Source organism: Dreissena polymorpha, chromosome 16 (assembly GCF_020536995.1).
Source record: "Dreissena polymorpha isolate Duluth1 chromosome 16, UMN_Dpol_1.0, whole genome shotgun sequence".
NCBI classification, from domain to species: Eukaryota; Metazoa; Mollusca; class Bivalvia; order Myida; family Dreissenidae; genus Dreissena; species Dreissena polymorpha.
The window spans coordinates 14,667,165-14,681,677 of record NC_068370.1 but is presented as its reverse complement, the minus strand read 5'-3'; the positions used below and the strand labels follow the sequence as shown (position 1 = coordinate 14,681,677).

Genomic DNA, 14,513 nt, shown 5'->3' with positions numbered 1-14,513 from the left:
TTTAACTAAATCTTGCGATTAATCGGACAATAGACGAGAACCAAATAAATTGAAGTAACAAAGAGAGTGCTTGTATCGGTAAAATTTTAACATTCGTAATTTTAAAAACTTAAAACAACATCTGTGACCTTTAGTTAGAAAAAGTAGCAATCACAGTACGCAGTGAACTGAACAGAAATAAAACGATTCTATTAAGTATATAGACAAACTTTTCAATAATGTAAACATTAGCGGTTCAAACTGTACAAACAGTTTTCTTTCATTCGCGGTCCTTTAATGATTCTTATGTTCCTAGCGCGGAACATTAATCTTTTACGGTTGGTTTTCTTTCTTGTTTTGTGCTCCATTTATAGATAACGCAGAGGGTAATGGATCGCTTTATAACCCTGTAATTGGATCACTATCTTTATATAGAGTTTTGTAATTTTTACGCATATACTTGACGATTCAAATCATTTACGAAATAAAGCGAACTTTCACTAAATAAGTTCGTAACAACACTTAGACTTGAAACACACATGAATCTAAATAATTCAGAACAATACCAGATCAATATAATGATACGATTGCATGTTATCTCCAACGAGTTTACACTTGGAATATTATTAATATGAGATGAAAGCACAGAAACGGTCATTCAAACTTATTTTTTTACAAAGTAAGAGAACAAATCGATAAAGACAATATCCTTTCACAAAGTAAGAGAGCAAATCGATATAGACAATTTCCATAAAACAAGTTAAACTAAATATGTATTCAAACATATACTCAACATATCTAGCGAAGAACATTTAGTAAATCAAATAGCTCGACTTCAAACGACACTTCAAACTTTACCTTTACCAAACTAAATACCGTTTGCGTCTAAAAGAACATAAGAGCAAAAAGTTAACATACCAGAAAAGCGTCGATTCAGAAGAAGAGTCGTCAATTTGTATCGTCGGCACGGAATGCGTCGACTCCAACAATTCCACTTCTGAAGTCGAGTTTGGTACCTTTCTATAGATTGTTGCTCGCAAGAGTTTATCCATTATAGAAGCCCCATCTGACGCCGTAGTGTGTATCGATATCAGCCAGACACTTGCTACTGGTTTACATTCATTTCACGTGAACGAATAAGCAACTTAAATGTATTGATATTGAAAAGCATCGCCATCGTCTCCTTAAAAGTTCTGATCTCATAAACCAAAAAAACAACAATAGTACTACATACAATTCCCTCGGCGATATGTCAAGTAGTAATTCACCTATTATCAATAACGAATGAAGATGTCCTTTAAAAGCTATAAGAATGTTCACTACTTTGATTTTCAATTCCTTTTCCCTTACCATTTCGTGATAAACCGAGTGAACAGTATACATTTTTCCACGTTGATTACTTTCCAATAAAGATAGACTTTTTACCAATAACAGTCTGATGGTAGAACGTCGATGCGCTCACATGACATGTCAGAAGACAGTTATTTTAGAAGATACGGTCGGAACACATATTCAAGTATACATGGTGCATCTTTGAACATGATCCACATTATGGTATTTATAGTGCACTCTAGATAATGCGCCTGTACACAATAGCGGATTCCGCATTGATTAGAAATTCGCTCAAAACATTCGTTAAATATTTATGCAAAAGCTTTTAGACCGTAAGCGCGACAACTATTTTGTTTTTCCGTAAAAAGATTTGAACACATCTCGAGCGCGACTTGTCTCAAAAGAGTAATATGAATAACGATACATATTTCTCAACGAATGCACCTCAATATCTTATTTGTAATTATGAATCAATCTTTTAACGGTTAAGCAAATACTGTCTTTAAAATGGCCCGTATACATATGATAAACGTTCTGTATATAAAGGCAACCATAATACACAACAACAACAATTACATTAGGCACTTTTCCACTATGTGCACTAAGTTCCGTTTGAGATCAGATCTAACTGAAGTTTAACACGATGTTTCATAAGTAGGGTCATACGATATAGTTTTTAGGTTTCTTTGTAAATATTTAATGTTCATCTTAAATTGAATTATTCACGTTTTTGATATATCAAAAATGATTTCAAGTCAATCCTCATGAAACAGGCTTAATATATTTGAGTATCTGGTCTGGTATTCACAAAACTCGTAATGGAATTCTTAAGTTAAGTCACGCTTAGATAAGAATGCAGATACACTTTTCTGTTATGCGATGGTTTCTGCTTGCAAAAGTATAAAAAATATGCAATATTTTTTTTTTAATTTTAACCCATTTATGCTTAGCGTCTAGAAAAAATGCCTTGGCAAACAGCGTAGACCCAGATGAGACGCCGCATGATGCGGTGTCTCATCAGGGTCTGCGCTGTTTGCTTAAAGGAATTTATGTAAGAAATATTCTAAATATAGAAATAAATATTCTTGACATCCCGAGTTTTGGATATAAATTGATCCAATCTAGAAGGATGGGAGAGTCCACTAGGCATAAATGGGTTAAATTGCATATGCAAAAATGAATAAACAAGACAGAGGCATATACATAATTATTTTTAGTGGGTTAAGAAATTCATTATTTTTGCCTTTGTGATCTTTGTGAATACGGGCCAATCATGTCAGCTAGGTCAGACCTCAGGCTTACACAAAACAATCCATTCACGGAAAAATAAGCTAGCTAAACCAGCTTTAGAGAATCAATGACAACTATGTCGAGTGATATATTTTCTGATGAGCTTTGGCAAGAGATTGACGTTATATGTTTTGGGTTCAACAACGTGTCGCTTGTTCCAATATTTACATTATTCCGCCGTCAATTACATAGTTTCAGAACACATTGCTAACATCTATGTTTTGCCTTTACGGAAATCATTTGTGTCGCGTTCTGAGAAAACTGGGCATAATGCCTGTGCGTAAAGTGTCGTCCCAGATTAGCAAGTGCAAAGGGACGACACTTTCCGCCTAAATTGGATTTTTGCTTAGAAGAGACTTCATTTAAACGAAAAATGTCATAAAAGCGCAAAGTGTCGTCCCTGATTAGCCTGTGCGGACTGCACAGGCTAATCTGGGACGACACTTTACGCACATGCATTATGCCCAGTTTTCTCAGAACACGACTCATTTATAAGCCAGATTCTTTTCTAACGCATGCCTTATTATCCTGACATCTAATTTTACCAACCTAAGCAGGTTATTCCGCAGTTATTTTACCAACCTAAGCAGGTTAGTCCGCAGTTTATATCGATCGTTCTCTTAAAATGTCAATGAAGAAAACGTGATTGTTAGGTTCTGTTTACGGTTAATTCGGTATTTCTAGACTTGACTCTTGATTTAATAAACGGTTTCATGGAAAACACTATCTAAGTTGGTTTTTGCAAAGTCTGCTTTTCAAGGAGAGTTTGTTGATAGGATTTTTAACCGAAAATCATTGATTCCTGTTTTGTAATTTGTGGCATTTAACGAACACGTCAACGTGTAAACATCTTAAAAAATGGATGGTGTATTTTATTCATCGAACACAAATATGTATGGTATTTTCTACTTTTTCATCGAAAGAATATCATAATATATACTTGAATCACGTGGTAAATAAGAAAACAATATTCCGTAAGGTAAAAACACTAAACCGGAATTATTAATTTATCCCGATGCTAAACCAAAAAACTTCGAAATAAAGCATTTATTTCATAAAGACGTATTTTCCGGCGATTCTCTAAATTGTTAGGTTTTCCAAACATTATCATCTATCAACCTTTTTTAAACACACTGACCATATTCGTTTTAAACTACAAACGAATTGTTCTCTATTTATGCTCAGTGTGTTTTTTTTTACTCCATATTGCCTTACACATCATCTTTGTTACTGACTTAGTCCTTTTTAAAACAAGTCTTAACACTCCACCAGAGTTGCATACGTTTGACTTGATAAAGCTTTACCGTTTGTCCAAAATATACATAAAGGCAATCCATACTCTAAATATTTGATAGTCATGCGGACTTGGCATTCCCGTAATTTGATTGCAACAATCCACGGCGGCCCTACATTGTTTTTTTTTCTCACATCACACAAGGCCTGCTATGCGTTGTTTATTTCCGCACGAACTGAATCATTACGTCTTTACATTTAATGACGTTAGGTCACGCATCCGTTACACCTAACGACGTTGCATGTACAATGTTCTTGCTACATTACAAATCCTATAGTTAGCTGATAAATCTGTCCACTGTGGCAAACAATCGATTTTTAGTGGCACTTAATTATTGCTTTCCGTCCTTGTAACGAAGTCTTGATTTTATAAAGATTACGCAGTTTTTCAAGACGATTTCACGTCACTGTATTATCCCGTGAATTCTGAAGCTTATTAATTAATGTAAGCGGAGATCGATGCGTTTGTATGGAGTGGATCTAATACATATTAAAATTCACCACACGATATTGCTGAACATCGAACGCGCAATAATGTGTCAATTGTATAACATACCAGGAATATTCCAGGGGTATTCCAGGGGTCTTAATATCTCATACACTGACAAGTCTGTGTCACTGTTAGGTATATTATAATATCAACAGGATTGCCATTACATTAATGTATTTGCCATATTAACATGTAACTTAAAGTAATGACAACGGTTTCATCTCATTTTAAAGAATCAATACATATTGTATTTATCGATTAGTCGTATACATTTCAGAAATTTAAATCATGTTACATAGTATATATTATATAATATTCGGCCTGTAAAGCATCAACCGTACTTGACGAATCACAGGTGGTTAGCGTGTGGCTATGATAATAATTAGTAAAGACATCATTTGGAATGAAAAATAATCAAACTATAACGAAAAATCAACTTCTCTGAAAAAAAGTCACTATCGAATATATACAACAAGGTATTCAACTCAACATAAATCGAAAAAAGAGTGCATCGCTTTGAACAGCGATTACTTTTATATATACATGTAAAAAATGTAAAGTGAATCCGAACTAAGATATCAATATATTGAATAGTAAACAAACGTCGCATGGGCAAAAGAAAAACTGTATTAAATTATGACGAGCGGTTTCGCACAGCTCATCTATGCATGTACAATGATGAGGTACAATAACACACACACATTATATATATATATATATATATATATATATATATATATATATATATATATATATATATACATATTTATTTGTATATTTAAATATATATTTCCATATATAAATATATATATACATATATATATATATATATATATATATATATATATATATATATATATATATTTTTGTATATTTATATATATATATATATATATATATATATATATATATATATATATATATATATATATATATATATATATATATATATATATATATATATCGATATTGTACACGCTAACCACCTGTGTGACTAACCGCTATATAAAGACAGTTTTAAGGCTATACAATTTACTTGTAAACTCAAAAAGTTTCCATTTTCTGGCATATACGACCCACTATGCGATAATTGCAAACAGGACCCCCAAACTTTTCTGCATATTTAAAAAAAAGTGTATATTAAAAGCACAAGCAGTTTCATGAAATTCAATTCCGTCGGCGATATACATGTAAGACCATTCAAACCGTTCTGTATAATAATAAAAATGTCTGTAATAGATAACAACTCAATAACTCTACTTAGTACACTCCATCAATCACATCTTCGCGAAAGCCTCTTATCTGAATCCATCAGATGGTTTTACTCAATATATTGACACGTGGTCTTAGATATATCACGGAATTATTAATTTCTAGCTTCTATCAAGCGTTACAAAATAGTGGCAATACACGGTGCCGGGATTCGTTCATTTTATGATTGTCATAAATAATCAGCCTCCGTTAATCAACGACTGTCTCTACATAAATATGGGAGAAGACATCAGCAGTTCTCTTTAGATTGTCAATTAATTAAGTGAGCGTTCTTCTTTTCATATAATAAAAATGGACGCATACATTTAGGGGAAATCATGCGCAACATGAAGCAAACATTTTTCATGTATACTTATTTCGTAGTTTACAGTACATTGGTTTCATATTTAAAAAACACTTTCTGAACAGAAACAATATAACTTTGGCATGACAATACTAGCACTTATTATATATCCAAACACTATGAATATGTACTTATGTATGAATGTACATGCATTTAACCTTGACGATTGCCGTAAACTTACATCTACAATTATATAGAATACAAGCCGTATTTGACAGTCGCAATGAAAGATTGAAGTTTGCACACTTTTTTGTGTGCAGTCCGCACAGGCAAATCATGGACGACACTTTCCGCCTGAACTGCATTTTTTGCTAAGAAGAGACTTTCTTTAAACAAAAATATCATAAAAGCGGAGAAGTCGTTCCTGATGAGCCCTTTTGTACTACACAGGCTAATCTGGGACGACACTTTGTACTACACAGGCTAATCTGGGACGACACTTTAAGCACATGAGTTTAACCCCTTTATTTCACATTGCATGGCCCGAATGTTTAAACTCGTTGGTACAAACATATATAATTATCAACATATTTTTTCTTCGCAAGCTCCATTATATTTGGCTTGAATTAATCACGTGATTTCCAATGTGCATAATGTTGAATAAATGATATACATTGTATTTCAAATTCAAATGCTTTACAAAAGCTTTATTCACAGCCCTATACATGGCCTCAATAAGAAGTAGAACTTTTCAAGAAAATGAAAATCGTAATACTAGAATACACACATTGCCATTGTTTTAAAGTTATACGCTTTTAGACATTGAGGTAAGCGCTTCCATTTTATTTGCTGTATATACAGTAAATACAAAAACGTACATGATAAAGTATGATTAAACCTGAATGATTAAATTTCTCACTAGAAAATTGAACACACGTATAAAGAAACCCCATTCATTTATTTTTTTAACTATAAAGTACTTAATGCATATGACATAATAAAAACATGTCTTATTAGAGGCAATGGGAATGACATCTAGTGTTGGCGCATGCGCCGGTCTAACGTTGTCGTTTAAAGTACAGTGATGCCTTATGGGTGTGACACAATTGATATAATTGAATTACTTGGCAATAACGCTATTTCATAATATATTCTATTAGTTAATTATATTGCAATAGTCCACTATGACTGATATAATTACTCAGTGAATCAAAGTCCCCACGAAGATTATTAGTAATTTACATTAATTGAGAAGAGTACATGTGGTATTGGTTGGTTTGTGTGCACCACTAGTTGGCGCTATTTCCCGCTCAACACACACAAATAAAGCAACGCATGCAAAATAGCAACTTGACTACTGCAGAAAAACTTTAAAGTCGAGTTGCGACCAGTTTCAACCGGCACATAAAAGAATCGTATGTGTCCTAATGTGATACATTTCCAATGTGAACGAATGTGTAAATTGTATACGGAAATAATCGGCTCATTGGTGAGAAAGTATGAAATAATTATCCTCGGTATGTGTATCCCCAAAACTTATCCCGGGTACAGATATTCCTTAAATGTCAGTATGGACAATCTGTTGCCCGAACAAAACTGTATTTGTATACCAAAACTTGTCAGGCTTATGTTACGCTAGCACATCATGACATGTGACAGTAGGTAGTACAACATGTAATTTATAATACACAACAAAGAAAACAAGAGATGTGTTTGTCAGAAACACAATGCCCCCTACTGCGCCGCTTTAAAGCAATATATTTCACCTTTGACCTTGAAGGATAACCTTGACCTTTCACCACTCAAAATGTGTAGCTCCATGAGATACACATGCATGCCGAATATCAAGTTGCTATCTTCAATCTTGCAAAAGTTATGGACAATGTTAATGTTTTCGGACGAACGGACGGACGGACTGACGGACAGTTCAACTGCTATATGTCACCCTACCGGGAGCATAAAAACATGCCGCGGTAAGTACAAATGAGAAATATTCAATGCTTTCGGCTAGTATCGTTACAAAACGCAATGCTTTATCCGTATACGTTTTAATTTAGTCAATGCAGTAGTATTCGGGACTGCTGGCGGGGAATTTCTCAAAATGTGTATTGTTTGTTAAAATAGCTCGAAGCCTAAGTTAAATAAGTTATATTCGAGGCTTCGTCTAGACAACGATTACCAAAATTGAATCTCTTTTTAAATGTGAAATTCTGAAAGACGACATCGATTTTGTTGTATATGTGATTGTGGTGAAGATTTGCTGGGCGGTTAAATGACTTTCAATTCTGAATACGGCAGACCAAATATCCATTATTTTTATAAGCTATACACAATATTAGTTGGGATATGCACAGGAGAAATTCTATTTCAAACACACCCGACGTATATCACATGATAATATTTAATACTTTTATATAAATATATAAATAAAATAAATAATATTGAACATGATGTGTACACGATACAACCATTATATTTGTCAATCAGTCTATGATGATTGTTCTAATTAAAGGTACTGAACTGAATAAATCTTCCGATCCTCTTTCTGATTTTTAATCAACTACCAACACCACTGTCGTAAGAGCTTTATAATCTGACAGAAGAACCTCCAACCTTTTTTTAACTGCAAATATAGACATAACAAGAAACACAAGCGCGTTTAAACCAAAGTTAACATTACAAGTTGCATGTACAATAATGTCTAATAATGTATAAAAAAAAACTATGCGTATTTAATTTATGTTTCACATGGGAAAACTGTTCATTTTAATAAAATAACTCATTCAGTGTATCATAATTTAGTCGAGCTGTATGAAAACTGTTGTTGTATTTTTTGCCAAAAAAAACTTCGTTTGAACAAAAAATACCATAACAGCCGTGGGTGTCGTCCCTGATTAGCCTGTGTGAACTACACAGGCTAATCTGTGAGAACACTTCACACACATACTCCGTTTCCCAGAGCCAGACTCAATAATATTTAACGACTATTGGACATACCTGCTTGCAAGCGACGACATTGAGGACGACGAGCCCCGCCGACAGAGTTTCATCCGTTTGCGCACCATGAGGGCACCATGGAAACACTCGGGAAATATATATTGTAGTTAATGAATGATAATATGCTAGTTTTCGCCGTCCAGAACTCGCAGTGATTGCACTATGATGACATCCTCTATTCCAAACGAAGAACAAAAGTGTCTTGATTTATTAAATGATTCACGCATGTCTTTTTTTCTTTTGATTGCTTTTCATCGCGTTGTTTTGTCCGATGAAAGATTTTGGTTAATAATATCCATAGATTTGTAAACTACTGTTTTCAAAATATGATATATATTTATTGTGATGATAACATTGGTTGTGTGCATATTGTCTGATATTGTAAAAGAGGAACTGTTTTGAATTGATCAAATAGGAGAGTATAGTACCCATCATCCCGCGTCATTTTCTTTTATGTTCGATTAACAGCATCATGAAAATGTTTACCAAGAAGTCGCAACGAAATTGATTTGGTTAGTTTTTGTCTGACGTTTATTCCGTACGACACGAATGTCAAATTCGCTTTGCCTCGTAAGTGTACAAGCGAAATCGATTCAGTAACAGAAAAAAAACGGAGTCGGTCCATTAAATTGGATATGACAACATTTTGATAGACTCTCAAAACAGTCTATTTGCATTATTAATTCAGAAACATAGAAAACGCGTCACGTCGTATTTAGTTTAAACCTATTTATTTTAGCTCGATTGCGTCGAAAGCCTTAGGCTTATATAAACGCTCTCGAGTCCGTTTCCTGGGCCTAGAACCAGTACTTTGTGTCTTTGGGGGAGATCTAAAGAACGCTCCCACGGTGGGGATCGAACCCGTGACCTCCCGGTCGCAAGGCGGACACCATATCCATTACACCACGGCGACCTTAAATTCATAAATAAACTGCTGCACTGAGTGCATATTTTCAATTGTAATTTTGTACAATATTTGATACACGGAACAGTAAAAGAACCCTTTTAATCAATTGGTTAATATTAATATAAATTATATCTTCAAACCAAACAAATAATTCAATACTTTGATTTTGTAATTATACTCTTATCTTTATAGAAATACAAAGTTTTATTTAAATGCGGATAACGGACCTTAAAACTAAATAAATTAAACAGAATGAAGCGCAGATCGATACAGCATTTGTTTCAGCCGGCTCTATGTGTTGTAAGTCATTGATAACGCAGATGGCAGTGCAATCTGATCATGTTTCATCCAGCCTTGAACAAGGCGAGGTAAATTATATCGCAGTTTAATGTGTATGTGTACGCAATATTCCTTATAATAAATAATTTTGATATACATTGACACATGTTCTAATGAACAACTTTCTGTTCCTAGAAAACTGAATGTATTATAAGAAAAATCTGTTCATGTTAAAATTCGAGAATTCTAGATACGAATAACATCTAATCAATTGAGTCGCGTTCTGAGAAAACTGGGCTTAATGCATGTGCGTAAAGTGTTAACCCAGATTAGCCTGTGCAGTCTGCACAGGCTAATCAGGGACGACACTTTACGCTTTTATGGTATTTTTCGTTTAAAGGAAGTCCCTCCTTACCGAAAATCAAGTTTAAGCGGAAAGTGTCGTCCCTGATTAGCCTGTGCGGACTGCACAGGTTAATCTGGGACGACACTTTACGCATATGCTTAATTCCAGTCTTCTCAGAACGCGACACAATACATTACTTGTCTTACCGGTAAAGTGGTTAATTCCCATCGAAAATTGATGCATACTTTTGGGAATTAAAATGTTATCTTTTTTTTAATAAATATATATAAGGTTATACACATTCTATAGGACGGAGCATAATCATAAACACTATCATCACATATTGTGGAAAAAGTACTTTTTGAGCGCGATTAAAATTGTATCAAATTATATTATGTGAACAAGTAATGCACGATTTCAAGAAATATAACTAGTCCTAAGAGAGGTCTGGAATAATATAGTACCGTGTCGAACATTAATGGACACTCCCATCCTTCTAAATTGGATTAATTCATTTCCAAAATTAGGGATGTCTAGTATATGTATTTCTATATTTAGAATATTTCTTTCAGAAATTCCGTTAATCAAAAACAGCGCAGACCCTGGCATAATGCGGCGTCTCATCTTGGTCTTCGCTGTTTGCCAAGGCCTTTTTCTAGACGGTAGGCATAAATGGGTTAAAAACAATATGCAATTTAGAATTGTAGTTTCTGAGTAAAGAACAATTTTTTGGATAAGGCATGCCAAATACCACGGCCAACAACCAGAAATTTCCCTCACATTTGACGTACAATCGTGCTAATAAAAACGACATTAAGTGACATTGACATGTCGTGAGGAAATAATATATAGAGCTTAATGTTAAAACGTTTTTACATACTATCTTGAAGTTTAGTTCCAACCATATATTCATTTCAGTAGCTGGTTCAGAAACTTAACAGCGACATTTATCTGATTTAACTATCTTGCCTTCACACAGCTTGCGCAGAAAACAGTTCAATCGCACATGGTTGTAGTAAAAAGCAAAATAGTAAAACCACAACGAACATTAAACTCCTCTCGTGTCACGTTTCGTTTTTTTTTGTAAAGTCGCGAAATTCATCGATCATCTACGGGAATGTAAACAATAAATATGCCAAGAAATCAAATTTTGATTTCAATTCTTTTATGATTATTTATGGCCATCCTAATTTAAAAAAAACGTTCATTTGATTTAACCGTTATTGTCAAGAGTGTCTCTACAGAGATATATGGTGAGAGATGCAAACGACATTTCTGTACGTCAGATTAACCACTGCAATGGCAAAACATACCACAAACTGGAAATGTATGTAAATACAATACAATAATAAATTGGTACTAGTTCTGTAATTACTGACGTTCTATCCAAAGTACGATCTGTTCCCTTTTCAATTTGCCAGAATCAATACGTTAAAACTAATAAGACATCAGACCAGTGCGGTATCAATCTCTAAATCGATCGAATGAAGGGCTTAATAGAAGCCAAACAGTCAGTCGATGCCATTTGCAAATCGATACACGCGTATCCTTAGTATGAACGTGTACCAAACGCCAGCGATAAAGCGTTTACGTTACGATTTCATTTACGTTACGATATAATATACTTTACGTTTAAACGGAGGTTAAAGCAGTGAATTCTGCCAACTGCTCATGAAGTTCTTAGAGAATGTTCAGTGGAAAATATTACCATCGCAGATTCCGTAAGATTTAAACGATTATTGACATGTTCAGAAAGTTAATAAAACACTTTAACGCTCGTTTATTCGTGAACAAATATTTGAACAATACAGTGAACACAAGCGTGCGTGCATATGCGGTAACGTATTATTCTATGAAGGAGAATGTATACCCTAAGGACAACCACAATTACAAGCTTCTTTAACTCTCAGACAGTTCACTGCATAATGTCGGAAGACTAGAGGGAATTACTAATTGTGCGATCTTTAATTTGTTAAGTAAACCGTTGCGTGTCCTTAGATATTTCCACGGAGAATGCGCATGTGTGGCAGACATAAAACTCAGAGACCGGGGTACCGTAATATACACTCGTCAATTATTCTCAGGCAAGCACGGAGCTCTCGTTTACAGTTCAATATTGTCTTCCAATCCGATCTTTAGAATACATTAAAGTGGAAAGGAGAGATTGCTCATGTATTCCGGTCATGTAGTTAACTTTAATAGTTTTTGAAAACAGAACAAGCATTTACAATTTAAAGATGTAGTTAGTGGGAGCACAATGTTCAAATAATTGTATGTTTATTTAATTTGTTTCATATCTAAGTCATACAAACGTATTCATAAAGTAAAGATGCTTTAAACTAGACTGATGACGCGTAGTGTGTATTAAGTGTTTGCATATAATCAAGATGGCTCGTATGGTGTCTTTACATGCGCTTTACTGTATATGTCCCGCTGTAGCCGTTAAAATTATATAAGCAGCAACAAATAGCGATTTTACTTCTGACTTTAAAACATATAAGATCAAACGTAATCTGTAAAACGATAATCATAACATTACGAGAATGGTTAACATACTGATAGCAAAGTTTCTCTTGTAACATAATGGATTCAACTCTATGTTAACAAAACGGCTCCTGATATTTAGTCATTTTGTAACTCTGAAATATGTTGTATTATTCGACAAAAATGCACGCAACCAATACGCATATGTGTAAAATAACGTTTAGTCCCTAAACAAATCACACAAACCTGCCAAGAAATAAACTCGCAGAACTAGTATCCGTTATAAGCCATAGAATCAACGGCGCACGCCACACATTATTTCTAACAAGTGTCTTAAGTTTCCAAATGCAAAATCTAAATATTTATCACAGTATTAACTGATTTTTTTTTTAAATCGGTAAAACGTCACTGTGTCAAAGCTTTTTCTAAAGCGTCTGTAGCATGTGACACACTCATGTATACAGGAGCTCAGTGTAAAGATTCACTATCGATTATCGATCACAAAACGCTGTGTACTCGCAGTGTTATTTATCCCTCTGTCCTCACTCCATAAATAATATGTGAAACGACTCAAATGCATTATTTAGTATTTACTGTTAGCATGAACGTTTACCGGCAGTAACTTTTGCGGACGTGACGTTTTGAAAATGTTCGTCACTTAAACGAATTGAACAAAAGTAAGTTCCCTAGAAAATGCGCACATAATAAATAAAAATTTACAATCCCATTCTTAAATGTTAAAAGACACTTCAAATCACATCATTTAAAGGAAGCGCAGTGTGCACATGTATTAGGGAGTAACACTTGTCTATGACCAGAACTAATATACAAGCGGAATCTCCCAGATCCAATGTAAAATAGCACATCATGTGGTTAGAAAACTTCAAGGCGTTCGACAACAATCGTGAATAAAGCTTGCAATTATCGCCCAGGCCGTGTGAGAACATATGAGTCGTGTTTTGAGAAAACTGGGCATAATGCATGTGCGTAAAGTGTCGTCCCAGATTAGCCTGTGCAGTCCGCACAGGCTACTCTGGGACGACACTTTCCGCTTTTATGACCTTTTTCGTTTAAATGAAGTCTCTTCTTAGCAAAAATCAAATTAAGGCGGAAAGTGTCGTCTCTGATTAGCCTGTGCGGACTGCACAGGCTAATCTGGGACGACACTTAACGCACATGCATTATGCCCAGTTTTCTCAGAACACGACTCATATAGTGAAAACTGTGATTTTCCAAAGATAACGTTGGCAATTGTTTCAGAGTAGAAACGTATTTAACCCATTTATGCCTAGCGTAGAAAAAAGGCCTTGGCAAACAGCGTAGACCCAGATGAGACGCCGCATGATGCGGCGTCTCATCAGAGTCTGCGCTGTTTGCTTAAAGGAATTTCTGTAAGAAATATTCTAAAAATATTAAAAAATAAACTTGACATTCCTAATTTTAGAAATAAATTGATCCAATTTAGAAGGATGGGAGAGTCCATTAGGCATAAATGGGTTAAATAAAGCTTGCACATCACTTGCAATTATCGCACAGGCCGTGCAAGAACATAGATTGAAAA

At 34.4% G+C, this 14,513-nt stretch overlaps 1 protein-coding gene across 3 annotated transcripts in view; it reads right to left on the bottom strand.

Moving 5' to 3' along the window:
- LOC127862246 (potassium voltage-gated channel protein Shab-like) overlaps positions 1-13,390 on the bottom strand; it is a 75,983-nt gene extending 62,593 nt beyond the window's left edge. For 2 of the 3 annotated variants that reach the window (XM_052401290.1, XM_052401293.1), the window contains exon 1: positions 898-1,265. In XM_052401290.1, coding sequence (XP_052257250.1) covers positions 898-1,031 — 134 coding nt within the window. In that variant the 5' untranslated portion in view covers positions 1,032-1,265. Of the gene's footprint in view, positions 1-897; positions 1,266-8,936; positions 9,250-13,198 lie in introns of those variants that run through there. The other variant, XM_052401291.1, reaches the window with a different exon arrangement.
- Between the last annotated feature and the right edge of the window lie 1,123 nt (positions 13,391-14,513).